The sequence below is a fragment of the Apteryx mantelli genome, chromosome 29 (assembly GCF_036417845.1).
Source record: "Apteryx mantelli isolate bAptMan1 chromosome 29, bAptMan1.hap1, whole genome shotgun sequence".
NCBI classification, from domain to species: Eukaryota; Metazoa; Chordata; class Aves; order Apterygiformes; family Apterygidae; genus Apteryx; species Apteryx mantelli.
The window spans coordinates 4,721,892-4,748,201 of NC_090006.1; the positions used below are offsets into that span (position 1 = coordinate 4,721,892).

General features: G+C 66.8%; 2 protein-coding genes across 2 annotated transcripts; both read right to left on the minus strand.

Moving 5' to 3' along the window:
* Positions 1–8,129: 8,129 nt before the first annotated feature.
* On the minus strand, positions 8,130–19,045 carry PIWIL2 (piwi like RNA-mediated gene silencing 2). The gene is made up of 19 exons (XM_067312268.1): positions 18,510–19,045; positions 18,301–18,411; positions 17,710–17,827; positions 17,393–17,517; positions 17,225–17,305; positions 16,568–16,681; positions 16,009–16,197; positions 15,774–15,858; positions 15,434–15,523; positions 14,952–15,092; positions 14,722–14,835; positions 13,822–14,010; positions 13,209–13,310; positions 12,952–13,071; positions 12,190–12,278; positions 11,604–11,709; positions 10,473–10,726; positions 10,275–10,382; positions 8,130–9,662 (listed from the first exon to the last, which is right to left on the minus strand). The coding sequence occupies exons 1-19, from the start codon at positions 19,043–19,045 to the stop codon at positions 9,506–9,508; spliced, it is 2,829 nt and encodes a 942-aa protein (XP_067168369.1). The 3' UTR covers positions 8,130–9,505.
* A 3,141-nt stretch (positions 19,046–22,186) lies between these two features.
* POLR3D (RNA polymerase III subunit D) lies at positions 22,187–26,173 on the minus strand. Its single transcript, XM_067312459.1, has 9 exons — positions 26,157–26,173; positions 25,417–25,593; positions 24,707–24,750; positions 24,224–24,375; positions 23,994–24,121; positions 23,734–23,905; positions 23,290–23,561; positions 23,062–23,214; positions 22,187–22,799 (listed from the first exon to the last, which is right to left on the minus strand). The coding sequence occupies exons 2-9, from the start codon at positions 25,579–25,581 to the stop codon at positions 22,677–22,679; spliced, it is 1,209 nt and encodes a 402-aa protein (XP_067168560.1). The 5' UTR covers positions 25,582–25,593; positions 26,157–26,173; the 3' UTR covers positions 22,187–22,676.
* Between the last annotated feature and the right edge of the window lie 137 nt (positions 26,174–26,310).

A 26,310-nucleotide genomic window follows, 5' to 3' on the forward strand; every position in this document is an offset into this window, starting at 1 on the left:
CTGCGTTCCAGCAGGTCAAGCCCAAAGGAGCTGCTTCGCCTGCCTTCGAGGCAGGGCGGTCGCCTGCTGGCAGATACCGAGCTGAAAGCAGGATTTCTGCAGCAAGCGGGGCGAGAAGCGTCAGCCGCCCTGGGCAGAGCCAGGAAGGCAGCCGAGGGGGGCACCGCGACATGCCCCAGGCTGTGCGCTCCCCGGGGCAGCTCCGACCCTGTCGGAGCTGGAGCGAGGCACCAGATGCTCCACATCAGCCTCTCCAAGAGGAGCGCGCTGCTGCATCTTGTGATGCCGGCAGGGCAGACGGGGGCCAGACCAACTTCCAAGCTGGACACCACAGCTGCCACAGCGAACGCGAGCCCTGACTGGATAAAACACGCAGAGCATGACATAGCCCCGGGAGCAGCTCGGCCGGCCCACAAATATCCGCCGCCTCTCCTCCGCCCCGAAGTGAACTGCAGGCACCACCTCCCCGGGCGCCCCGCTCCCCTTCCCCGCCGCAGGGCACTCACCGCAGCCACGTGCCGAGGTGCGGGCAGCTGCTCGGACGCGGCTCCTGGGGGCTCTCCAGCTCCGCAGCGCGTCAGGGTCCCTGGAGGAGAGAGGCCAGCAGTGGGAAAGCAGGCAGGAGCGAGCGGCAAGGCAGGTGCGCTGCCAGGAGCCTCGACCCAGGGGCCACGGGCTGCAACGCGGCTCCTCGGCGAGCCGGGCCCTGGCAGTGCCCACCCGGCCGGGGCCCTGCTCCTGCCAGCTGGGCAGGGACGCGCGCACCTCGGCACAGACCCTTGCAGAGGCAGCGGGAGAGCTCTGCCCACCCGCGTGGCACTTTGGAGGACGCAGAGCCCAGGGGTCAGAGGTGGCACGGTCATTAAGTTATATTTTAACTATGCTAATTACAATGAACCCCATCCTTCCAGGGCAGAACTGCAGATGCCTTTATAATATTTGCCTAGAATCAATCCTTGCCCTCTCTGCTCCTTTCATATATGCCGGGGATCAATAAAAGTGAAGCGGCAGAGGTGCGGGGCGAGTGCCGGGTGCACCCACCACCGCGCGCCGGGTGCAGGGAAAGGTCCTGGGAGAGAACATGGGAGGCCGCTCACGTCCGACGCGTCCGCCCGAGACGCTGGAGCTGCGCCCAGCCTTGCCTTCCTGGAAAAACTTTACTGGAAGGTGAACAGCAGATTTGGGATTCACAAGGACACATCGCCTGCCGCGCAGAAAAACAACTCTGCCCTCCCCGCTCCACAGCTGCGCTTGGCTGACCCGCCGCCTCCGCGCGCCCGCCGGCGGGGCCGATCCCAGCCGGTGCTGGGTCCTGGGGGTCTGCGCATCTCCCGCGATCCCCCCACGCCTCACGCTGCTGCGACGAGCGGGAATAGCATCAGCCACGCAGAGAGGGCGCAGGCCTCTCGTGGCACGGCTGGGGTGGAAAATGCCCCGCACACACATTGCCCAGGCAGACGGGATCCTTGCTGACCCTCTGCTGCCCACCGGCATCACGGTGCACGGAGCAAGCTGCCACCAAAGCACCGGACGTGTGACGAATCCGGGGACAACAGCACGGCTTGCTAACCGCCTGGACACCGTGGACTTGGAGGCTTTCCATGGGAGGGAAAGGTTACTGCTCTGGTCTGGCGAAAACATTGCTACAAGGCCTTATCAGGGCAAGCCCAGCGCGCCAGGAAACGTATCCCTCTCCCTGGGAAGGTCAGCTGCGCCCTTTGGGCATGTGTTTAGCCACGGAGGCCAAAGCGAGTTTTGATCTGGGAGGCAGCACATCTTGCACCTCCAGCCGTCTCTCCTCCCAGCCCCGGGCATTTCTGCGAGCAGCACCCGAGCCAAACCAAACGTCGGTGCCCAGAGGACTTCTCACTCCCACGGCTGCAGAGGAACCAGAGCCGAAACCATGCTTCCCGGGTTGCAGGAGACGGGGTTCGAGCCCCCGCTCCAGGGTGGAGCCTTTGGAGAGGAAACAGGCAGATCCCCACTGGTGATGGAGGTCGAAGCGTCGAGGAGGAGGAGGGATGCTCAGGTACCACGGCATGAAGTGTTACCAGCCAGGCCACGCTCCAGGCCCGCTGCTTCCCCTCCAAAGGACTCGGGCGCCGGGATGCACGCTGCCTCGAGCCCCGGGGGCTCCTCAGGGGAAGCAGTTTGCAGGGGGACGTCCCGGGGGGGGTTCCGTGCTCAGTGCCGATTGCACGGCTCCGTGGGACGGGACCGGCCCTGCCTCCGGTGCCGGGCAAATCCCGGCTGCTGCTCTGCCACCAGCCGCGTCAGCACCCCTCTGCGCTAACAAGCCGTCCGTGCTGACGGGTTGCAGATTTCGGTCTTCTCCAAAAACAGGCCCGAGACATTTTTGAACGCCGGCCAACCAATTGTTCTGAAAATAGACTTGGCTGGTTTGAGGCACAGTCCTGCCCGGGGTGGCGAGGCCGAGCCCGGCAGGGCTGCTCCATGCCCCGTGCACATGGCAGCAGGGCCGGAGGCACTCGGCAGCCCCGATCCCCTTGAGGCCGGAGCCGGCTCCCTCTGCAGCAACCACTGCCTGCCCCTTCGGAGGGACCCACATTCCCGCGGGCTTTAAGAGCTTACCGCCACTTTGCCAGCTTTGTTCTCCAGGAGAGCGCCAGCCTGGGAGGTTTTAGCCTCCTTCTGCAAGGGCTTAGCCCAGATGCTTTGACTTAACCCCTCTCCTCCCAAAACGGGGGAACAAGCTCCTCTCTCCGGCAGGCCAGCCCAGTGCATTTGGATTTGCGCCCTCATCCTGGTGACTGTGACCACTAGCTCTGCGCAGGTACCCAAGAAACCTCTGCCTCCGCAGCCTCTGCCAGCGGAAGCCAAACACCCTCCTCGGCCTCCAGAATTCGTTGAGGCCCCCTCGAAAGCCAAATCCTCCCTCTCCAAGGCCTCGAGAGGCACCTGCAAAGCAGCAGCCTCGCCAGGGAGAGCGGCTGGGCGCGATGGATGAAAGGTGCTTCCCCGGGCAGGGCGGCGACACGGGACGCTCGGTGGCTCTCCCAAAAGGCACGCAGGCCGCCGGCTGGCAGGAAGCCCACGGGTGGCAAAGGGCCGCACGTTGGCACTCCGAACCCCAAGCGTCTCCTCCCGAGATGGGCGCCGCCGCACTTCCCTCTCCACGCTGGCATCTCCGAGCGGCACCGAGGTTGGGAACACTCGGGACGTGGCGCCGAACGTCACCGGGCCGGGACACGCGGTGCCTTTCCCACGTCCGGCCCCGAGGCTCGCTCGGCCCCCTGCCACCTCCGAGCAATGTGCGCACGGCACCCCGCTCCGCGGGAGCTGATCGTGCCCGGAGCACCCGCCTTATCGCCCTTATCGCCGGGGCCGCAGCACGCAGCCTTCCCACACCGCAGAGCCCTGCCCGGCGCCAGCCACACCGCCGAGCTTCTCCCAAAACCGCCCCCGGAGACGGGCACCCCTGGAATACCTGGTGCAAAGCCGGACTTCACCTTTTACCCGGCTGCCAAACAAAAGGCAGGGAGTGCCCTGCAGGGATTTGAGTTTCACTGACTCCAGCTCGGCCCCTCGTATTTCAAGGAAAGGACGAGGTGGAAGAGCCGCCCCTCGGGAAGGGGAGCGCAAGGGGGGTGGCACAGACAGGGCTGGGAATTTCGGACCCCCCTGACCATGGCAGAGGCCACAGCAAGGCACGGAGGGTGCAAAATGCACCCAAGCCCCGCCGGCTGCTTCCTCCCGAGGAGGAGGAGCGCAGCGGAGAGGAGCACGGAGGAGGCTAGCGAACGCCCCGGGGAGGCAAACCCCCGCCACGACCTCGGTGCGCTCTCTCCACCGCCGTGGCCAGCTGGCGCAGCCCCCCCGGGAGCCCCCCGGGCTGGCCAGCATCCCCTCCGCGTCTGACCTTCAAGGGCGTCCTCTCGCTGCCTGCACGGGTCGCAGGGCCCTTCGCCCGCTTCTCCGAGCACCGCAGCCTGCTCGACTCGCGGGCGAAGGCAGTCCGTGGCGTTTCCCGATGAGCCGGGGGGACCGGAGAGGAGGAGGAGGAGGAGGAGGGGGGACGCCCGCGTCCCAGCTCCGGGCACCCTCGGCTTGGCCAGGCCCCAGCACCTGGGAGCAGCGCTGCCGAGCGCAACTCGGCGTTTGACCTACTTTATCGCTCGCTCGCCTTCCCGGCGGCCCCGCGGTGGCGGGACGGGGCAGAGGAAACCTGCCCTCGGCCCCGGAGCGCCACGCAGCCTGCAAGCGCGCCTTGGCCCCACCACCGTCGGATGCAGGGGGTCGATGCCCTAGGGGGACGCAGGGTAGGAAGAGCGTGAAGGAGGAAGAGCCGGAGCCTCCAGCTCGGTCACGGGTCCACGGCTCATTTCCCCAAATTAACTTCACCCCCCCCCCCCCGAAGCTTCCCGAGGGCTATCGATCCCGATTGCAAAATCCTCCCAACCGGGAAGGGGATGCTGGGAACAACTTGTGCAAAGAAAAAACACCAGCAAACAAGCACAGCCACCGACACCTCACCAGGCGCTTCCCGAAATCCCACGTAGGAACCGCTCGCTGTTGCAAGGGGTGCAACGCCCGGGGTGGGGGGCAGCGAGCCACCAGGGGAAACGCGGCAGTGGGATCGCCAGCACGGCACATGCGCGGGAGCTGCGGCCAGAGGTGCAATCTGCACCTTCACACCTGGAGGAGCCGGTGACACCAGGGAACGATTCCCATCGGGTCCGAGGGCTGTTTGTTTTGAGCCTGGGCGGACGACAGCGCCGAAGGCCCGCCGTGCCGGCAGCGCCGCGCGCTTTTCCCCCCATCGCTACCCGCCTCGTCGCCAGCTCGCAGCCACCATTGGCCCGGCATCCCTCCTCCTGCCCCACGTTTCCTCCCGTGGGCAGAGGCGCCGCTTGCAGCCGCTTTTACCACCAGCAGCTCGGAAAAGGTCGGGCTGAGCCTGCCTTGCAGTTCCCTTCCCCTCCTCTTCAACCAAGGCTGTTTGCCGTTCGCGGTCCCAGCCTCCTTCCGGAGCAGATGCACAAAAACCGCCTGCACAATCCGCGGCGAACGGCCCTGGACCTGCCCGCGGGCCGGGAGGTTTTCCATGCCCTCGGGCACGTCCACTCCCTTCCTCCGCGGCAGCATGCCATGCTCACGCCACGGCTCGGCCAACTGCCGCCTCTCTTTTTCCCCCCAGGCGTCATCCGGCCAACGTTACATTTCTTTTCCCGTAGTTTTCCCTGAAAGTCTCCAGCAGGCGTCGGTCCAGGCCCTAGCGGGCAGGTGTCCAGGCAGCCGAACGGGTGGCTGGTGGCACTGCTGTCCCCTCCCCGGCAGCCTCGCAAGGGCCGGCCAGAGACCAGCAGCCCGCTGCCTCGTATAGCACTTTTCGCCTGGAAATCCCCCCCGGCAACCCCCAGACAAGGCGCAGGGCCAACGGCGGCAAAAAACACGTGGCCCAGGAGCTCCCCTCGTGCCTGTAACGGGACGCCTGCGGACCGGGCAGGACCGCGCTCCGGCGCCTCTTGCAGCGACCCCGATTGCCGGCCCCATGGCTCGTCGCCGGCACCCGTGGCCAGGCAGAGCCCCGGGACGGTCCCGTCCCGGTGCCACGTGCCATTCCCGATGCCAGCCTGCCTGCTGCCTGCTCCCAGACCCCACAGCCGCCCCCTCCGCCCTGTGCCCCAACCCTGCCTGAAGCCCTCCCTGCTCCCCGAGCCTCCACCAGCGCTCCCAGACCCCAAACCCGTGCCCTGAGCCCTCCAACCCAGACCCCATCCCTGCCTGGCCCTTGTCTGGGTCCAGAGCCCATAGCCCATCCCATAGCTATCCCAGTTCCATAGCCGGTCCCGGACCCCATAGCCCATCCCATAGCTGTCCCAGCTCCACAGCGGGTCCTGGCCCCCATAGTGGGTCCCAGACCCCATAGCCCATCCCATAGCTGTCCCAGCTCCATAGCCGGTCCCGGACCCCGTAGCCGGTCCCATAGCTGTCCCAGCTCCATAGCAGGTCCTGTACCCTATAGGTGGTCCTGGACCCCACAGCCCATCCCAGCTCCATAGCTCGTCCCAGACCTCATAGCCCATTCCATCCCTGGTCCCATATCCAGCCCCATAGCTAGCCCCAGACCCTATAACTGGTACCAGAACCTATAGCCCGTCCCAGTCCCCTATAGCCAGTACCAGACCTATAACTAGCACCGGCCCCTATAGCCCGTCCCAGTCCCCTATAGCCCGTCCCAGTCCCCTATAGCCCGTCCCAGTCCCCTATAGCCAGTACCAGACCTATAACTAGCACCGGCCCCTATAGCTCGTCCCAGTCCCCTATAGCCCGTCCCAGTCCCCTATAGCCCGTCCCAGTCCCCTATAGCCCGTCCCGGCTCCAGGCGCGGGCCCCGCTCCTCCATCCTTTACCCAGAGCGGCCCCACGGCCGCTGCCTCCATCCCGCGCCGGGCCCCCGGCCCCGCTCCGGGCCCTACCTGCTGCCCCCGGCCCCGCGCCGGGCCGCGCTCCGGGCCGTAACTGCGCCGCCGCCGCCGCCGCTCCCGGCCCTGCGCCCGCCGCCGCCCGGCCGCGCCAGCGCGCATGCTCGGCCGCCGGCACGGGGAGCGCCCCCATTGGCCCGCGTCGCCGCCGCGCCCCGCCCACGCCCCGCCCCCGCGGGGCTGTGCAGCGCCGAGCACGCGGCGCCGAGCACGTGGCTCCGGGAGGGCAACGACCCCCCCCCCTCCTCCCCCCCTCCCCCGCCGCACCGGGGGCCCGGCCAGACCCCGGCACCCGGGGACACTGCGCAGCCCCCGCGCTGACCCCCCCCAGGCAGCCTTCGGGGGCACGGGGCACCCCAAAGCCCCCGCGCTGACCCCCCCCCAGGCAGCCTTCGGGGGCACGGGGCACCCCAAAGCCCCCGCGCTGACCCCCCCCGGCACCCCTCGAGGGCACAGGGCACCGCACAGCCCCTGCACTGACCCCCCCAGGCACCCCACAGCCCCCGCACTGACCCCCCCAGGCACCCCTCGGGGGCACGGGGCACCCCAAAGCGGTGCCAGGCCCTCACCAGCCCGGAGGAGACGCGGCGAAGCCTCCGGCACCGCTGCCCGCGCGGGACGCGGATCCCAGCTTCGGCCCCCAGCCGCGCACCGGGGCACGACAGCGGCTTTTGTAGCTCCCGGCGCGGCGCCAGGCAGCGCCCGCCCCGCCGCCCTGATTATACCTGTCTGCGGCAGATTACAGAGCGGGGCCCCCGCTGCCGTCAGCACCCCGGGTTGGCCTGCCGGGCCCGGCGGGACGGGGTTTATTCGGGCCCGCGCTCATCAGCAGCGGGGGCGTCCCAGGTATCGCCGCCGCAGCGTCGCCACTCCCACCCCGGTCCCCACGTCCCAAACGCTGCCGGAGCAGGGCCCGTGTGCCAGCTCCCCGCTCTGCTCCCAAGGAGCCGCCAAGGACGAGCAGGCCTCCCTCCCCCCGGCTCCTGCAGCAATTACGGGGCTTTATAAAAAAGTCGGCTGTTATTAGTGTTATTAGGCCAGGAGCCTTGGGAGCCGGGATAATTACAGGCACTTGTGCAGCCGGGCGCGGGAAGGGGCTGGAGCGCACGGGCGGTGGCGGGGGGTCCCAGCCGTTTCGGGGGCTCACGGGGCAGGGATGCCCCCGTCCTGCTCTGCTCCGGGCTGAGCTCTCGGCCCCGCACCGGAGCCTCCGCCCGGCCGGGCTCTGCGGAGGCTGCCAAAGTCCACAGGGCGCCGGTGGGGCTTGCAAATAAACCGAAATAAAAGGCGCTATCGGGTGCTGACACATCTGGGGCGCAGTGCAGGCAATGATTAACCCGGGAGGAAAAACCCGGCGTGTGCGGGGCGAGGAGGGGGCGCGCTGCGGCGCCGATCCCCCCCGTGGCAAGCTCGCCGCCGGCAGCCTGGTACAGCCACAGCCGGCTCCACGCCGGGTATTTGCTCCGAGGTCTTCGGAGCGGGCTCGCTCCCGGTACAGCGCTAGCCCCAGCAGCGACGAACGAGCCGCCCCGGCATGGCCCCTTTCCCAGCCTGGCTCCCGCTCAGCCCTTTCCCAATGGAGATCAGCCTCCGTGCCGGATGGGCATCATCCCAGGGCCACCTCCATCTCCCCCCGAGCCCCCAAACCAGCCCCTGGAGAAGAGAGACGGAGAAGCTGCCGGGAACAGGTTTATTGAAGTTAATGGGTGGCTACAGTTACACCAAAAAAAAGAAAATGTTTTTTAACGTTTTGCTTTAAAACTGCGCAGAGAGGCGGCGAGCCCAGGCCCGGCCAGCGAGGCTCCCGGCCGCAGCCTAATCCCTGCCCGTGTTTGCACAGGGGGAGCAGCCGGCTGGACGCACGCGGACTTCCCCGACGCCGCTCCGAAGCGCAGTCCAGGTGGTTTCGGGGATGCTTTCCGCAGACCTCGGTCAGCAGCTCAAATTTGCTCGCTGACAGCTTTAAATTCCAAGTTCTTAAACTTATCTCCTACCCCCGACCAAAACAACAGAGCACGTGAAATAGCTGAAACATTCAACTAGGTGATTTTTCCCTTGGGATGTTTGTGCTCTCCTATCAATCTGACAGGTGAAAGAATAAAAATAAATAAATAAATAAAGGCTTCTCCTTGTAGAAGTAGTGACTGTTTAAGCACGTGATGAACAACGAAGCTGGAACTGGCTTGATGAAACAAGAGCTTGAAAAAAGCAAAGTAAAAGCTAAAACCTGCCGCTGTCTTGAAGGCAAAGCAAGAGATGGGGGAGAAACGTGGAAATCTCTGGTTTCTGCATTCAGCAGCAACACGGGGAAGTCCGAGGAGCACAGGGCACACGGGACGGTGCATTGGGATCCGGCAGCATCGGACAAGCAGGCCGGCTCCGCGTGGGGTTAATCCAGACCAGGCAGAGGCACCCAGGGAGCCTGGGCAGGGACGGTGCCGAGGCCTCGCCGCCACGGCCGATGCTCCTGGCAGGCCTCGCTCCTCCACCCGAGTGCCAGAGACATCTCCAAGGAAAACAGCCCCGCGGCCACGTTTCCCCACGCCAGAAACATCCCTTCCTCCGCAACGCGTCCTGGGCAGCGCGGCGGGGGAAAGGGAGGGCGTCCCGGGAGCCCAGCAGCGGCTGGGACGGGAGAGCAGCTCTCGGCTGAGGCCTCCCCGCTGCTACTGCTCGCTTTGCGTTGCCGGCAGGGCGTTGGATTTGGCAACGGAGAAGGTGGATTTGAACCAGGGGCTGCTTTTGTTTCCATGCACGGAGCAGAGACAAGAACCAAGAGGCAGGAGGCAAAGCGCCTCCCTCTGCCCGGAGCCGCTCGCTCGAGGACTTTTTCCCAAGCCGGCTAGCGCCGCAGAGCGCCCTTTTTTTTAAAGCAACAGGGAAAAGGAACCGAAGAAACCATATGTATACGCTCATCAAAACAAACTTAAGGAAAAACATTCCCCTCGCAGGAGACTCAACAGGAGCGGCTCGGGCGCCCCACGCCCAGGGACAGCCCCGGGACGAGGCCGGCCAGCGCCGCACGGAGCGCCGGTCCCCAGCGCTTCCCGCCCCGCCGGCTATAGGAAGAAGAGCTTGTCGCAGAGCTGGATGGCGGGCTCGTGGTGCAGCACCTGCCCCGAGAGGAAGGCCAGCTTGTGAGCGTACTTGCAGGGCGCGGGCGCCCGGATGGTGCCCGGCCAGTTCCAGTACAAGTGGCAGAGCTTGAAAGTCAACCTGCAAACAGCAAAAGCGGAGCGGGTCAGCGCTGCCGCCCCCCCGGGGGAGCCCAGCTCCCTTGCCATCGCGTCCAGAAGCCGGCAGAAATGCTTCTCCCCTTCTCCCAAAGGCAAGGCCGTGCTTTGGGGCTGGCTCCAGCAGCCGCGGGGAAAGGTCTGCGAAGCCCGCGAGGCTACACCTGCTCCCAGGGGTATTTTCTTCCCGCCTGCGCGAGTTAAAGGCCGGGTTCTGCCCGGGTGCTGATGGTGCCCGATTGCAGCGCCGGCGCCCGAGCTGCTCCCCTGCAGCGGCACCCAGGCCGGGCCAGCGCTGGGCGCCGCAGGGTTCTGTTTACCAGCCTCGCAGCTATTCCTTGCTCAGAGATGAGTAAGAGGGATGCGATCCACCTCCTCCCTCTCGTTCCCTGTCAAGTCCTCCCAGCTGAAGCTCACCCCGTAATAGCAGGCAGCCCCACGCTCGTGCGGGTGCCGGCTGCCCTCCCGGCTCCCTTTCCAGGGAACTGTTTTGCAGTAAAACCAGGCTTTCGCCTCGGGCGCGGGGCGCTGCAGAACGTCAGGGAGGGCTGGGTACCCCCGCCGGCGCGGGATGCCGCGAGAGGCCTGCCCTTACCTCTGCAGGTGCTCGGAGCTGAGGTTGGCCGTGTTCAGCACGCAGATGTAGCGCGTGGGGACGCTGCAGCCCTGGCGGGAGCAATGGGCCAACAAAAAGAAATCCTCCCTGAGAGGGACGAAAGGAAAAGGTTTGCGCAAGCCGGGCGAGAGCACCCGCCGTTCAGCACGCGCCGGCCACGGCCCGGCCGCCGCTCACCACTCCGAGCTGGTGACCGTGTGGTCGATGACCGTCCCCGGCGGAGGGGACACCAAATTCTCCGCCACAGTCGAGTAGAAGTTGGTGCTGATTTGCTTCTGCACCACGACCACCACCATGCTGGGCTTGTAGTCTGCGAAGGTGTCGAAGCACTTCTGCAGCTGCGGGATCTCGTACTTCACCACCGTGTCGAGCTGGGCGTCGGACACGCCGTCTCGGTAAATCACGATCTTCTTGGGCAGGCAGTGATTCACCTGGGGAAGCACAAACATGAGGCGGTCACGGGTGTTTTTCCCCAAACCCAAGAGGACGGGCTGGCAGGGCACAGACTCGCTCCCTGACTGCGCTGCCAGTGGGAGATTGGGCACGAAACAGCAGCGCCAACACGTCCTGGCTCGACTCTGGAGCATCTTGCCCGGGATGCAAAGCCAGCCAGGTCCCTGATCGCTGCTGGATCACAAACAACGGCTGCCCTCAGGGGCGCTGAATATTTCTGGCAAAACTCAGCCTGAGCAAATGCATTTCAAAGCAGGTTTCAGAGACTTTGGCAGGACAGAGAGAAGTGTTTGCTCTAACCCTGCCTATGGGAGATCCATCGTAGCAAACTTCCATTTTCCAGGGTGTTTCCCTAGCATTTGCAGAGGAAAAGGAAAAATGGCAAGAGCCGACAGCGCCTGTGAGCTGGCAGTGCCCGAGCAGAGCCCTGCTGCTGCCGGGCCCCGGATAAACGGCTGGGCCCGCGTGAGCCGCACGCCCACGGCCCCTGCCCCGTCGCGCAGACCCCCGCGTCGCTTTTCTCACGCTGGGGACGCGGGACAACAGGACAAGGCTTAGTGGCTCAAGTGGTGATACGAGCAAAGGAGTAAAGCGGCACTTGCCCCAGTGCAAACTAATCCTCAAGGCAGGTTAGCGCGTTCCCGAGATAAGAGCGAGCCTCCTGGGTCACGCTTGGGTCACTTCAGATTTTGCATCCAGTCCAAAGTCTGCAGAGTCTATTTACTCACTTGCATGAATTTAGGCTGACTTTTTTTTAAAAATAGAAATGCTGAAGCCCCTCAGCTCGGGGGGCTTTCGGGCAGCCAGCACGTGGCACGCTGCGGGCTCTGCGGCTCCCTGCTCCCGCGGCCTCACCTCGTGGAAGCGCTGCAGGGCATCGGCCAGGCAGAGCCGCAGGCTGTCGGCGATCTCCTGGTGCGGCATCTGGAACACGACCCTCGAGTACCACTTCGTGAGGACCCTCGAGGCAGAGAGAGCCGAACGTTAGGCACCCGCGCTCGGGAACCAAAGTCCAGAGCGGTTGTGCAAACTGGAGTAAATTCCAGCTCGGCCTTCGCGGCCGCCTTTCCCAGCAGCACGGCGCAAAGGGCACATCAAAGACGACGCTCTGTGCTAGCGGCTGGCAACGCAAACGCCTTCGCAGACCTTGCTGAGCGCAGCAGCCAAGGGGAAGTCGTTACCTTCTCCCCTTTCTAGGAAAGGCGAGGTAGCACCGCGCAGGGACACGGCGGCAAACAAAGCGCTGGCGTTAGCACAGGGGAAAAGAAGGGCAAACAGGGAGGTGCGAAACGCCGGAGCCCAGCTGCAGGCGGGCACTCGCAGCGGGAGCGCAGCTAGGCTGGACGCCTGCACCCCGGGGGCCGGACGCCTGCGGGCAGAGCCGGCAGGACACGGCAGAGGCAGGGGAGAAGCAGAGCGCTCCCAGGCGGGAGCGACGTACTGATTCGTGCTGGCGACGAAGCCGATCACGGAGCGCGTAGTCCTGCTGTGGTTGTGGTACACGTCCATGCCGACGACCATCAGATGTTTCTGCGAAGGGAAAAGGGAGGCGGGAACACAGAGATGGAGTCAGGCACCAGCGCGACTCCCCGTTTCTCCGGGAGCCGTGTCCGAACACTTGGGGAATGAGGCCGAGGCCTGTGGCCTGTCCTGCCCCCGCTCTCTCTAGCTGCACGCACAGAGCAGAGCTGCCGGTCCCCAGCTTTGCAGAGGCTTTATCTGCATTCCCCGAGGGAAGCCTGTGATCACAATACCGCATCAGTCAAGGCGAGAAACTGCTCTTGCAGCCACCAGAAAGTCTAGTGCTTAACAACTGTGGATTTGGCCCTGCCAGCACAGAGCGGCCTGACAGCGAAGCAGGACATTCCCCCGCCGCCCTGGCTAGCATGCTAATCACTGCACCCTCCCTTCCCCGCGCTCACGGCCCTGCAAGGGAACAGCAAGAACAGTCCCCTGCCAGAGACCGAAGGGGAGGTTTCGGGGAGAGACTCAATGCCCCTTTCATTCGGCAAGCCTTCCCCTAACAGGGTCAGGGAACAGCCAAGCGCCTGTGCAAGCGTGTGCCAGGCAGGGGAGAGAAATGCAAAGTCAGTTTAGAGCACACAGCTTGCAAACTTGTTGCGCACGTGAGCACGCAAGCACACGCGCGCGCGCAGAGGCTCCCGCGGCGGGGGGGGGGGGGGGGGGGGTTTGCACGCCTTACCAAGGGGATGTCGACTCCCCAGAGCTCCCCGCCCAGCTTGCAGTTCATCTGCAGCAGGACCTTCTGGGCTACGCTCCTCATCTTGCTGGCCTGGCCCATGAGGGACTGCGTGTTGATGACCTGCAGCGACGGGAGAAGAGGAAAGCGAGGCCGGAGGAGCACGCTTGACTCCCTGCGCCCTCCCCGGCTCTGCAGGCTGCCGCTTTCGAAGGGGAGAGCTCCCACGCCTCGAGGGCCCGGCAAAGCGCAACACCCACCTGCGACGGCACCGGGGACTGCACGCAGCACAGCTTCTTGATGGCGCCGTACAAGTCCTCCCTGTTACCGGTGGTGATGCAGAGCACCATCTGCACCTTTTGCTGCAAGGAAGCGAAGCCGGGGAGGAGGGAACATGCAGAGCCGCCTTTGCCACAGTCCATCCGCAGGCAGAGGCTGCTCTGGCCACGGGGCAGCCCAGCCCCAGCCCGAGATGACCCACGAACAGCAGCCTGACAACCTTCCCCAGGGGACACGCCATTGCCGGGCTCCATCCAGCCTCTGGCCCTTTGCGGGTGCGTAGGCTAGCCTCGTTTAATGGCAATAACGACCGCCGAGGACCTGCCTGCTGCGAGACCCTGGGGCAGCAGGGCATTGCCCAGCCTCTGCGGGGCTGCCCGTCCCACCCGTAGGCAACGCAAGCCGGCCCAGGCAGGTCCCTCGGGCCGCAGGGAAAGCCCAGGCTGGGCTGCATCGGGCCGTTCACCCGAGGCAGGGGGGGGAAAACTTCCCCTCTCCTCACTGAAGGCCTCGGGAGACGAGGGGGCCGGTCCCCGCGGGGCTGGAAGCGAGCCGCCCTGCAGATACCCGCTTACGGCCAAGGCCCGCCGCTACCTCGCTAGCCAGCACGCATCTGATGGTCTTGGCGTAGGTCTCGATCCGGTCGTCCTTCAGCTCCACCCAGGCGGGCGGGTTTAGCTGCATGCCGATGGGGCCGCACACCTTCTCCATCACGGCCACCAGCTCTTTCGCCAGGTCCTGCACGCGCTTCGGGTAAACCAGCAGCCAGTAATTCATGGCAATCTAGGAGGGAGGCGAGGACAAGCCCTCGGGGTCGGACCGCGGCTCCCGAGCTGCTGCGTTCCCCGGCAAGCCATCCCGCTACGAGCCCATCGCACCCAGCCGCGGCCGCATCCTGCCGGGAGGACGGGGCAGCGTGCCCAGCACCGTCTCCCTTCTCTACCCCTGCAGCCTCCCAGCCCTCGCACCGCGGTTTTGCACAGAAGGAAACAAAGAAACGGAGACATCCAAGCGGCTCGCCCGGAAGCAAAGAGCAAGCCAGCAGCCCGGGCACACGGAGCGGGAGGAGCGTGTGGATGCCCGCATGCAGCACTCGGCTCCCAGCCCAGCAGCCTCTCCCCATGCAGCAGAGAAGGGAAATTTGGGACAGGGAAAGCAACCCAAGGAACCTACTGGGCACACAGGAATATTCAACTCCTTCAGTCCAACGTGGCTGAAAACCTACAGCGACTTCAGGAGGAGGTGGGAAAGCAGACACCATGGCCACATACCTCTAACCTCCTTAGGAAGAGCAGGCCAAAACATAAGGCCAATGTAAATAAATTGAGGGGTTTAGTTAAAACACAGCTCCGTGTCCAGACAGGAACGGAGCAGTCTGGATTCCAGCACTAAGAAAACCCATCCCAATTTCAAAACAAAGGGATGTTGTTTTAACGGCTGAGCTGAAGGGGCTGCCTGCTCCGCACGGCAGCTCCTCCTGCAGCCACCGCTCACCGTGGAGATGCAGACTTCCCGTATCACTTCCTTGTTCCAGTTCAGGTCTTCGGAGGGCGTAAAGGTGCTGTGCCTCAGGTTGATCCTTTCCAGGGGCAGGATTCGGCCCTGGGTCTGAAGAGCCGAAACTGAAAGTAATTCTGGTGCCCCCCACGCACTACTTAGACAGCCGCTGAGCCCAAATGCCTTTTTCTTGCAGCGAAAATCCAGGTGCCGGCAGCAGCCCTTACCCTGCAGATGTCCTTGTCCAGGCGCAGGCCCCAGCGCATCAGCTCCCGCGTGGCGTCCGGGTTCTCCTCGATCCTGCGCAGGAGGCTGCACAGGCGAGCGTAGTGCTGCTTGGGGCTGTGCGACATCTCGTACATCAGGTCCTGCGCCGGACACACGGGGGAGGAGGCACGTTTGGGAACCACAGCCCTGTATCCCCCGCCCCGCGCCGCATCCGAAACCCTGCGTGAAACCACAGTCCGACCTCCGGTGCCGGCTCCCCGGGAGGGGGAGGCAATGGCCGGCTGGGGCTCGGCTCTCCCAACCAGCCGCCCACCGGGCTGCATCTCCCACCAGGCGAACACAAGGGCGAAGGTTTAGGAGAGCCCAGCACGGGCAGGCGCAGCCAGAGGCCCGTCCCAGGAAACGGCCTGCCAAGCACCAGGCCCTCTCCCAGGATGCAGGCTCACGCGCGTGGGGCTGTCCGAGGCGAGCACGCTCTGACCTTCATCGCTCGATTGTCCTTCCTCATCTTCTCCGGGATCCCGGTCATAAAAGAGAGCTCTGGCACGAGCAGTATCGTGTTGAGCTGATGCTGCAGGGAAAGAGGCCAGGCCCTGTTAGCACGCTGCTGTGCACGGAAAGGGCGCTGCAAGCCCCTGCTCTCCCAGGGATGGGCGAGATGGGGGCTGGAGCAGCCGAGAGAGGAGAGACCACGGGTTTGACCTCCCCTGTTCGGGTCTGGGGAGCCGCCAGCCCCATTCCTGCCTCGGCAGAGCAGGGTTCCCGGTGCAGAGATCACGGAGGGGCTGGGACGCGCAGGGCTCCTCTGCGGCAGCCCTCACCTTCCCCTCCGGCGTCAGCCTCTCCTTGGGCCTGTGAATCAGCAGCGGCTGGTCCAGCTCTCTGACTGTGATCCCGTAGGTTTTGCTGGAAAAACGGCAGGGAGAGGAAACTACTTCACAAGTTGGTTTCCTGCTCCTGCACTAAAGCCTGCAGCTCGTCAGCCTCGGAAAAGGCTGTTCGGCATCCGAGCCGGGTGTCGGACCCTTCCTAAAGCTGAAGGAGCACTGATGCTACCTGTAGTAGTCCACGAAGGTGATCTCCTCGCCACTGGTCAGGGTGAAGCTGTCCTTGGGGGTCTTGTTCCAGTCAATATCGTCGATCTGGTACGTGTGGTTGTTGTAGCGGGTGATGACCACGCTGCCGACCAGCTGCTTGGTGCATTCGTCCTGGAAGCTGCTCGCGCTCTGCTGGTAGATCGCGTGCCTGCGGCGGGGAGAAAGTCAAGCTGGATTTCAGCTTCCTCCTTGGACGGGAGGCACTCGCAGCCCTGCTCCCGCTACCCCGCGGCAGCCCAGGAAGAGGTGCATGGAAAAGCCTCGCATTGCACGTTCAGAATGATCACGCTGGCTCAATGCCCTTTGCAAAACGGCACCAGGTGGTTCGCGTGCACCAAACCAGCGGTCTCATTGCAGAAGCCACGGCGGTTGCTAGCACTGGCTATTCCCCAGAGGCATCGGAGGCCTCAGGGAAAGCACACAGCACTGCCCTTGCCGAGAGCCGTCCCAGATGCCGGAAGGCAGCTCCCCAAGGCACCAGAGACCTGCAGGGCTCCTCCAGGTTTTTCTGCTCTTACATGAAATTCAGGACAGAATCGCTCCGGATGACTTTGTGGATGACATCTACCGAGAGGAAGAGACCTCCGTCCCTCTTCCGGATGCTGACGGAGTACCCCGGCCAAATCTGCAGCCTTCGCCAAGGGGAAGAACCACAACAGAGTTCACGTTAACGCCAGAGCTGTCTGCGCGGCTGTGCCAGACGAGCAGGGCAGCCGTCCTGCTCGCCAAAGAGCGTTCAAAACATACAGAATTTATTTCCCAGCTGGCTGCCAGCTTCCAGCTAATAACCCCTGAATTGCATTGCAGAAAATAGGCGCTCTGAGGTCACGCTAACCAGAGCTGGCCGACAGCAGGGCGAGAGCTAACCAAGCAAAGACTTCCGAGTTTCCAGCCTCGGGTTACTGAGCTGCGATGGTGACAGAGCTGTCGGCCCGAACACGGAGCCGTGCAGGACAGCCCTGCTCTGTCACACGGACCGGGTGCACGGCCCGAGAGAGAAACTCATTGCGCCTGCCGCAGCCACGACTCAAGGATGCTCCTTAAGAGTCCCCAGCCTCGCAGCCCGGCTGCGTTCCCCCAGACAGACTCGCTGAAGGCCGCCCACATCCCCATCTCACGCACAGCATCGGCACGCCTGAGCGAGCACGCGGGAGGCGATCATGTCCAGCACCCACCTGTAATGCTGCAGCACGGCGGCCCTGGTAGGGTCGAAGAAATTTCTCCCAACGAGTTTCATATCTAAAATTCTCATCACTCTAGAAAAGAAAAACCAGCATCGTTTCAGGGCTCCGAGGGGAGAAAGGCTAACGCAGCGCGTGAAGGGGGCCTGGGCCTTCCCTCACCTCCTGAAAACCACGTTGTAGAAGGGGATGCACAGGTCCGAACTGGGCTCCAGGACCTTGGTCATCTGAATGGTTATGCTGATCTCCTCCCCGTCCGTCCTCCTCTGAGACTTCAGACCAACCAGCTGCGGGGAGAAGGTGCCTCAGGCCGGGCAGGAGGGATGCTCTCCTCCCCGGCACGCAGGCTGGGCACACGCCCACCCCTCCGGATCTGCCAAAACGGCCCCTCCTGCTGCAAAGCGTTCGCCCGGCTGCAGATTAACCCTCGGTGCCAGCCTCTGCGAGCCGGCCTGGCCGGCGCCAGCGTTACAGCTCACCTGCGGGAGCAGGACGGGCAGGTACAGGATAGCGCCGTCGAACGCGGTGACGTCTCCCGTCACCGCCTGGTGCTCCTTCAGCATCGCAAAGCGCATGCTCTTGCACTCCACGTCGGGGCTGCAGGACGCGAGCGAGAACCGTTGCATCTGCTGCGATCTCTGCACGGCGCGTGCTCGCAACCCTCCGCCCCAGCTGCTCCCCGCTAAGGGCTCAGAAACCCCCGGAGCAGAAAAGCTGCAGCTAATCTGCTTATTGCACCCGAGGGAAGGCAGAAGGGAGGCTTCGAACCAGCCTTCCTCTGCAGCAGCCCTCCGGGCCTGCCCACACGAGCCAGATCGCGCCGTGTCCGCGCTGCCCGCTCCATCTAGCGGCTGCTCCGAAGGGCGCTGGAAGAGCCGGGCTTTCCCAGGGATGCGGCAGCGCAGGGCTGCGGCTGTGCAGGGCCCACCTGCAACCTTGCAGCCCAGCGCCGTCGTTCCCGACTTGCGGGAGGAAAGCTCGGCCCCGGCATCCCGCCCTCCCAGGAGGGATGCTCCCGGCGTGCCGGCGGCATGGCACGGCACGGCACAGCGCCCGCCGGGTGCCGCTACCTGAAGGACACGTGGTACTGGTAAACGGCTTCGTTCTGGCAGTGGATCTTCACCACGTTCAGGCCCAGCGGCGAAGCGGCTCCCTTCGACGCCGGCTTCGCCGCTGCCGCTCTGCAGGGGAGATGCACAAAGGCGGGTCGGCGCCTCCCCGCGCTCCGCAGCCGGGGAAGGAGAGGAGCCGGTGCGGATGCTGCCGGTGCTTCACTTACTGCCTGCCGGCGGCCGGGGGGAGGTCGGGCGCGGGGGCGAGCAGCGGCGGCGGCGGCAGCGAGGGCTGCAGGGCGGGCAGCGGGGCGTCCCGGGCGGGCAGGCGCGGGGCCACGCCGCCGAGGCTGGCGCTGAACAGCACAGCTCCTCTGCCGGGGGGGCCGGGAGGCGCCTGCCCGCCGCCTCGCCGGAGGATCCTGCATTCCCGCCGCGGGGCAGGACAGAGAGCCGAGTCAACGATGCGCGTGCGCCGGGAAGCTCCCGACGACGGTCCCAGTGTGCGGAGCCCCGGGTGGCGCTGCAACCCGCCGGCGCAGGGCGGGACGGGCACCGCGGAGCCGGGGGCGGCTGCGACACCCCTGCTGCGGTTGGCACGGAGCCGCGAGAGGCCTGGCGCTCCGGCCGTGCAGTGCTGCCGCCCGCAAGCAGGCTGCAGCAAAGCGCTTCCAGGAGACGGGAGCGCAAAACCCGGCCCGACCGCCGACACCGACTTCGGGCGCTGCGCGGGCAGCGGGGCTCCATCGCGCTCACGGAGCATCTTTATCCCTCCCCGGCCCCAGACCACCTACGAACATGGCCCTGGAGCGCAGCTGCCGCTGGTGACCCAACAGCCAGAGGGACTCGGGCCACTCCCGTCGCTCGGAAAAAAAACACGGCATCATTTTTAGCACCCAGCTGGATGCGGCTTTCGGCCGCCCGAGCCCCGCGGGAGCCCGGCTCGGCCCCACTCACCTGCCCCGGGCACCGAGCGTCGCGTCCCGCTCACCGTCCTCCGCCGCGGAGAGGGGCCAAGCCACTGCCGCGCTCCGGGCCCGGCCCGCGGGAAGGGAGAGGGGCTGGGGGGCCGGTGGGGGGCCGAGGCCGGGTGGAGGCGCGGCGGGAGCTGACCCACCGCCGGGCCCGTCCCCGCGCTCCAAGGCGGGATGCGGGTCAGTCCCGAAGCCAAGATCCCACAGCAGGGAGGAGAGCGACGCCTGGGAGGGAAGCGGCTCCTGCGGAGAGAAAGCTTTAGGGCAAACGGGGGAAGCTTTGGGCCGCGCCAGGCGGAGCGCTGCTCCCAGGCCTGCCCGGGACATGCTGGCGGCGTTCCCAGTGGGATCACAACCCCGGCGGCAGCGCCGCAGAGAAACCCCCATTCCCACCCTTTCCCCAAGGATCGGCTGGGCTGCCGGGGGGGGGGGGGGCATCCCTAAGAGCCCGTTCCCAAGCACTCCGGAGGGAATGCTCTGGGAGATCCCGCAGGCAGCTCCTCCCCTCCGGCTTTGACGCCTCCGCCCGGGATTTCATTGCGTTTCCCCCCACCCCACGAGACCCGCGGCCCCGGCGGGTGCTACTGCAGCTGCTACCTGGTGCCCGGGCCCCGGCAGGCGCTGGGCCTTGCCCAGGGCCCCCAGCGCCCTGCCCAGGGTGGGGGGTCCAGGGGCCGCCCGGGGCCCGGGAGCAGGGCAGGGCAGGCGGAAGGGCCCGGCGCCCCGGCACGGGGGCCTCCGGGGGTCCATGGCCAGGCTGCGGGGAGCGGAGGGCTCAGCGGGGCCTGGGGGCAGCGCTGGGCTCGGCCCGGCCCCGGGGGCGCCGGCGCGGCACGGGGAGGCGCTGCCGCTCCTGTTCCCGTCCCCGTGTGCAGCGCCGAGCACCGGCGCCGCGCGGCGCATGCGCGCCCGCCCCGCCCGCACCACTGGCCGGGCGCGCCCGGGAGGTACCACCCCAGGGGACCGGGGGGGGGAGGCCTCCCCCGCTCTCCTGTGCTCCGCCCGCGGGGTATTGGCCCCCGTCTTCCCCCCCCCGCCTCCCGGCCGGGAATGGCCGCGCCCGCAGCGCGCCCCCACGTGCCGCGCATCGGCGCGCCCGCGCCCCGCCGGGGCCGCTGATCGCTGCGCTCTAATTAGAAGCCCCGCCGCTGCCATCACACGGGTACGGCGCCTGCACGGCCCTCTTGCGCGGGCCCCCACCCCGCCGCGTTCCCCCGCAGCTGCGCTCACACCCCTCTCGCGTTCACACCCCAGCTGCATTCGCTCCCAGCTGCGTGCACGCCCGCTGCGCGCTGCGCGCACAGGGCAGGGGGACACGCAGCCACCCCCCCCCCCGACCCGGGGACAAGCTGCTCCGGAGCCGACCCCCGAGCAGGTCCCCGACACGCGGCCGCCGAGGCCCGGCCCCCCCCCCCCCACTCCCCACCCCACTCCGCCCGTGCAGCGCCGAGCACAGCGGGGCCGGGAGCGGCGCGGGGGCTGCGGGCGGGCCGGGCACAGCGGGGCCGTCAGCACCGCGGACAGCGGCCGCGGCGGGGCAACGCGGAGGGGCAAGTGCAGAGGGGCAATTGCAGAGGGGCAATTAAAAGGGGCGAGGAGAGAGCTGTGGCCCCACGCGCCAGGCCTCTGGGGGGGGGGGCTCAGGGTCCTCCTCAGCCCGATCTGCTTGGCCTCAGCCTCGCTCTGCAAGGGTAAATGGTGTTTCCCTGCCTGCTCCCCCGGGAGCAGGGGGGCTCGCAAGCAAGGCAGGGCCTGTCTCGGCTGGCCGGCTTTGCTCAGGAATGGCTATACAACGAGACGGCACTATATTAATGCATATTTGCGAAGCTTGTTCAGAGATTTCAGTGTTACATCATTACACTAGAAAATGGGGCCTGGCACATTTCTCATTAACTACACGATGATGGATTCTCCTCTCCCTCCCCCTGGTTTTAGTCAAGGTGAATTTGCAGGAGTGAAATTAAGAAGGCGTGAGACAAGGAAGTCTTTTCCTTTCACTCCCATTTAACACGCACAGCAGAAGACGACCCACTTTTTTTGCTTTTCGGCCCTTGAGCTCTTCCTCCCCTCGGTGGTATCCAGGCCCTGAGCTATTCCTAGGGAATAAGCTGAAAGACAGGCAGTCCTCCCAACCAGGCGAGAGCAAAGCCAGCTTGGGGCAAGCCCTGGCCCTAGCACCGAGCCCAGCCACGAGGCATTTGGGGGTGGCCAGTCCCAGCTCCCCCAGACATGGTTGTCCTTCCTTTCCTGAAGAAACTCCTCTTCCAGCTGCCCAGATGTGGGCACGTCCCGGAGGGCCTGCTGCCCCAGGAGCATCCGTGCCTGATGCCGAGCTGCATTCCTCCCTCCACAGGGTCCTGTTTTAGGGCCCGCCGGGCTGCAGGAACGCTCTGCCAGCCAAGGCGACCGCCCGAGCCTCCGGCTGCCGCTTCATAAACCTGTCACTCGTAACAAGCTCATAAAAGAAACTCGCAGCCACCACCTTCTCGCTGGCCACCGAGATCCAGCCCTGCATCATCTTCATTGACGAGACGGCTCGGGGGGTCCGGGGGGATGCAGCCACCAGGCAGCGATGCCTCTGTGCACCGGGTTTGGCAAAAAGCACCCGCGTCCCCAAGGTCGGTGCTAAAATAGCAGCTTGCTGTGGGTTTCTGTGCACGCGGAGAGGAAGGGGGGCACTGGTGGGGAAACTGAGGCAGGGAGCGGGGCTGCTCTCCCCCGGGGGATGCCCGGAGCAGGAGCTCTCGCAAGCACGCTGGGAGCGGCGGGTGAGTAAGCAGCCGAGGATTCAGCCCGCGGCCGCCCTCGTGCCAGAACAGAGCGTGCCGCGAGCAGGGGCGAGGGGACGGAGCGAAACCAGATCCCTGCGACCGGTCGGGCAGGCAGCGGGCACCTGGTGCAGGGCGCGCGCGGAGCAGCAAGCGGCCCCAGGCGTGGGGAAGGAGACTTTTATTCTGCTTTTCTCACCGCCCACGAGCGCGTGGAGGGGAGGCAGCACCCGGTGCGCGCGGGGCGCAGGGCGCTGCCGGAGAGCCCAGCGGGGCCGGCCGCCCGCGGGGGACCACGGCCACAGGTCCCACGCAGCCCCTGAGCTAGAAATTCGTGAAAGAGGCGCTGTGCGCACAGCCACGTCGCCTGCCCCATCTGCAACGGGGACAGTGGGTCCGGGGGAGGCAGCCGGAGCCCCCGGCCCTGGTGCGGCTCCCCCTGAGGAGCAGAGGAGACGCCGGCATCGGCGCCACGCGCGGGAGAGGAGGTAGGAGCCAGCCCCGCGTCCGAGCTTGCGAAAGACGCCTCTCTGCATCCCGAAGACACCCAGAGGGTCGGAGGGGGTCGAGGCGCCATGCGGCCTTCCCGGGCAGGGAGGGCCGGCGCGAACGGCCGCCGGCGCGGGGCCAGGGACCCGTCGCTCCCGCCTCGCTACCGGTGCCGGTGCTCCAGCAGGGCCTCGAAATCCGGGGAACACACCAGCTTGTGCTTCACGTGGCCCAGCACGATCATCTCGCCCGTGCGGCTGTCGCCGATGCTGACGGACACCAGCTCCTTTGGAGAGGGGACAAAAAAAGGGTTAGGGGGACAAAAAGCGAGCTCCTTCCCCCCCCTCCGTCACAGGGGTGCTGTGACTGAGGCTGGGCAGCTCCCCGAGAGCTGGCTTTGGGGACAACCCTGATGGTCCCTGCAGGACCCACCGCCCCGGTCTGAGCACGGGGGACCCCCAAATCGCCCCGCAGCGTAGCCATGCAAAGCAGGTCCCCGGCATGACGTGCAAACCGGACCCCCCTGTCGGGGCCACCCCGGCTCATACCTGCAGGAAGGAGCAGGGCGTCCCCATGGTCACGTCCAGGGTCACCTTGCCCAGCACCAGCTGCACCTTTCCCGACTTCCGGATGAGCAGTTTGCCCACCTGCCCCTCGGGCAGGTCGGCCAGGGTGCAGGTGTTCTCCGCCTGCTTCGCCTCCTGCGGAGGGAGGCGCCGGCGTCACCACGCTGCCACCCCCCCGCCCTGAGACCCCCCTGCACCACCAGCCCCCACCTGGCTCTTCTCCTGCTTCACCACGACCACTTGGCCCTCCTCGTTCTGCAGCTCCGTCTTGATGGGCTTGGTGTCCTGCGTGGGCGGCTGCCCGGGCAGCGTGTCGGGCAGCTGCAGGAAGAGCAGCTCTTCCTCCTGCGACAGGCTCAGCCGCTGCAGCAGCTCCGCCACCGGGATGTCCCGGGGGTAGCCGGGGGGGCCCTTGGCTTGCGCCGGCTTGGCCGCCGGCGGGGCCTCTTTGGGCTCCTCGCTGTCACACGGCTCTTCTTTCACTGGCACCGGGGCAAGAAGGTGGGCACGGGGGAGCGGAGGCAGCCCTGCTCCGGGCAGGGCAGCCGGGGCCCCCGGCGGCTCCCCCAGCCCGTCCCGGCTCCTAGCGCGAGCAGCACCCGGGGGGGACACCCCAGCCGCTGCCCGCCGGGAGCCCCGCGCGCCCGCAAGCACCTTTCACCGCCGGCAAGTCCACCTCCATCTTCTCCTCCTTGGGGCCGGAGAGCCAGGGCTGGGCGTCCTCCTGCTCGGCGGCCTCCTCCTTGAAGAGCCAGCCCGAGTGGGCCAGGGGCAGCTGCACCGGCTTGTTCCGGATGTCGTTCTTCAGGCCGGGGTCGTCGAGGAACTGCGGGGCGAGGAGATGCCGCGTCCGTCGGCGCCGTCCCGGGGGTGCGGGGACGTCCCGGGGCAGCACCGCCGCCACCACCACTCACATCGTCCTTCTGCAGCATGCGCAGGATCTGCTTCGTCTCCTCGTCTGTCTCCCTCTTCTCCTTCTTGATGTTGATGATGTGGGAAGGGCCGAAGTCCGACATGTCCACGGTCTTGTCCCAGGAGCCGGCTGGGGAGAGGCGGCCCCGGCTGAGCACGTCGCCCCGAGCTGGGGGGAGAGCTCCGCCGGGGCGCGGGACGGCCGCCGGGACCCACCACCCCCGGGCTCTACCTTTCTTCTTCATCATTTCAGCAGGGCCCTGCTCGAAGATGGAGTGGGACTGGATGACCTCCGGCCTGCCCCTGCCTCGGCCGTGCCCGTCGCGCTGCCTGTCCCGTTCCCGCTCCTTCTTCTCCTTCTTGACGGAGACATCTTCCCGGGGCCTGCGGAGAGACGGCGACGGAGCCCGGCAGCCCCGAGCGCCCGTTCGGCCAGCCCCCGCCCTCCCCGACCCCAAACGCCCGCGTCGAACCTCGGCACCGCCACGTCCCCTCCCGACGCGCCTCCGGAGACCCCCGGCACGGCACACGCCGCGGGGGCACGGCGCCCGGGCTGCCCGCTCCGGCCCCGTCGCAGCCCCCCGGCAGCGGGTTTCTCTCTCGAGGCACCCTTGCGCGCCGAGACCCCTCGGAGCAGGTCCCCAGCGGCCCGCGGTCAAAGCCGGCTGCCTTAACGCAACGCCGCCGCGCAGGGATCGCTCACGAGGCCACTTACTCTTCCTTGATCTTCCTGCTAATTATGTTGGGGGTGAAGGTTTTCTGCAAGCGAGAGCAGAGGGACAAGTCACTGCACGAGCAGGGAGCAAAGATAAGCAACAGAAACCAAGCAGGCAGCGCTGCACGACGCGGTCCGTGGCCGGGCGAGCGCGGTGGCGCCGGGCGAGGGGGGCTGCCGCCGTGCCCCTGCGCAGGGGGCGGTGGCCCCAAACCGCCGCGGGGCCTGGCAGCAAGCCCGCCCCGGGGCGGCTGCACGTACGCGTGCACCCTGCGGCTGCGGCGTGCCCGGGCGCGGGACGCCGGTGCAGAACCAGTCCGGCCGCATTGCCGCCCGTGACAGCGCAGGTGTTGGCGCACGTGCCTCGGTGCGACCCATGGAGCCGCGCCAGGGACGCCCTCGCCACGGCACGGCCCAGCCTCCGAGGGCGGACCGGGGGCCCCGCACCCCAAACGCGGGGTCTGTGGCACCGGGGTCCCTCCTTGCACCCCGGGGGCCTGGGGAGCGCAGCAGGTGCATGCACCGTGCAGCTGCATGCACCGTGCGGCTGCAGCACGTGCCCTGGGGCCCTCCAAGCGTGCACCCCCAAAACGGGGCCGTGCAATCGGGCAGGGCATTGCAAAGCCCCCAGGGGCACCTCCGAGGGTGCAGGTTTTTGGGCACAGGCTCTGCACCCCCCCCCAGGGCTGGTTCCCTGCCAGGGCACTTACCTTCTTCACGCCTCCCAGGGTGAGGTCTCGGGAGCGGATGGAGGGCAGGCGCCCGGGGCTGAGGGGGGCCGGCGGGCGCCTCCCGAGCAGCCCCCGCGCCCCGGGCAGCCCCGGGCGCAGGCCACCCGGCGCGCCGCCGTCGCCGCCCGAGCTCCCCTCCGCCATCCCAGCGGTCCCCTACGAGGGGGAAGGGTCAGGGCCACCCAGCCCACTGCCTCGGCCCCCTACCTGGGGGGGGCTCGGGCACCTGGGTCCCCCCCTACACAGCACCCCATGGCTCTCTGCACCCACGCACCCTCCCCCCAGGGTGCTCAGCACCCCATAGCCCCCCTCCTGGGGTCCATTCATACCCCTCCAGCAGGGGTGCTCACCCCCCCCCATCCCCCAGCCATGCCTGTTCGCACCCCCCAGGGTGCTGAATCCCCATGCACCCCCCCAGCAATGCCCATGCACCCCCCCCCCACCCCACGGTGCTTCCCCACATGCACCCCCAGCCCTGCTCCCTTGCACCCCCCACCCCAGGGTGCTCCCCCCCTATGCACCCTCCCCCCGGCGTGCTCACTCCCCCCACGCACCCCTTTCCCCAGGGTGCTCTTCTCCATGCACCCCTTTCCCCACGGTGCTCCCCCCCCATGCACCCCCCAGCCATGCCCCCTCGCACCCCCCACACCACGGTGCTCACCCCCGCCCCCGGTGCCCCCCGGCCGTGCCCCCCGCACCGCGCCGCCCCGGCCCCTTACCCAGCCCGGGCACGGCCGGCGCGCGGCCCCTACTGCGCGTGCGTGCCGCGCGGCTCAGGCTTTCCGGAAGGACGCCGCTGCCGCCATGTTTGTTCCGGGCGCGCCGAAGCAGCGCTTGGGCGGGGCCGCCATCTTTTAGCAGGGCAGTGCCCAA

Coding starts and splice junctions, on each gene's coding strand:
- POLR3D (XM_067312459.1), bottom strand. CDS start 25,581: ATGGCGGAGGGGAGCTCGGGCGGCGACGGCGGCGCGCCGGGTGGCCTG. Junction 24,751..25,416: donor CCCTGGGAGGCGTGAAGAAG/GTAAGTGCCCTG, acceptor TCTCGCTTGCAG/AAAACCTTCACCCCCAACAT. Junction 23,562..23,733: donor GGACTTGCCGGCGGTGAAAG/GTGCTTGCGGGC, acceptor CCCCGGTGCCAG/TGAAAGAAGAGCCGTGTGAC.
- PIWIL2 (XM_067312268.1), bottom strand. CDS start 19,045: ATGCTCCGTGAGCGCGATGGAGCCCCGCTGCCCGCGCAGCGCCCGAAG. Junction 15,524..15,773: donor GGCTGACGCCGGAGGGGAAG/GTGAGGGCTGCC, acceptor CTTTCCCTGCAG/CATCAGCTCAACACGATACT. Junction 13,311..13,821: donor GATGCGTGCTGGCTAGCGAG/GTAGCGGCGGGC, acceptor GCTTCCTTGCAG/CAAAAGGTGCAGATGGTGCT.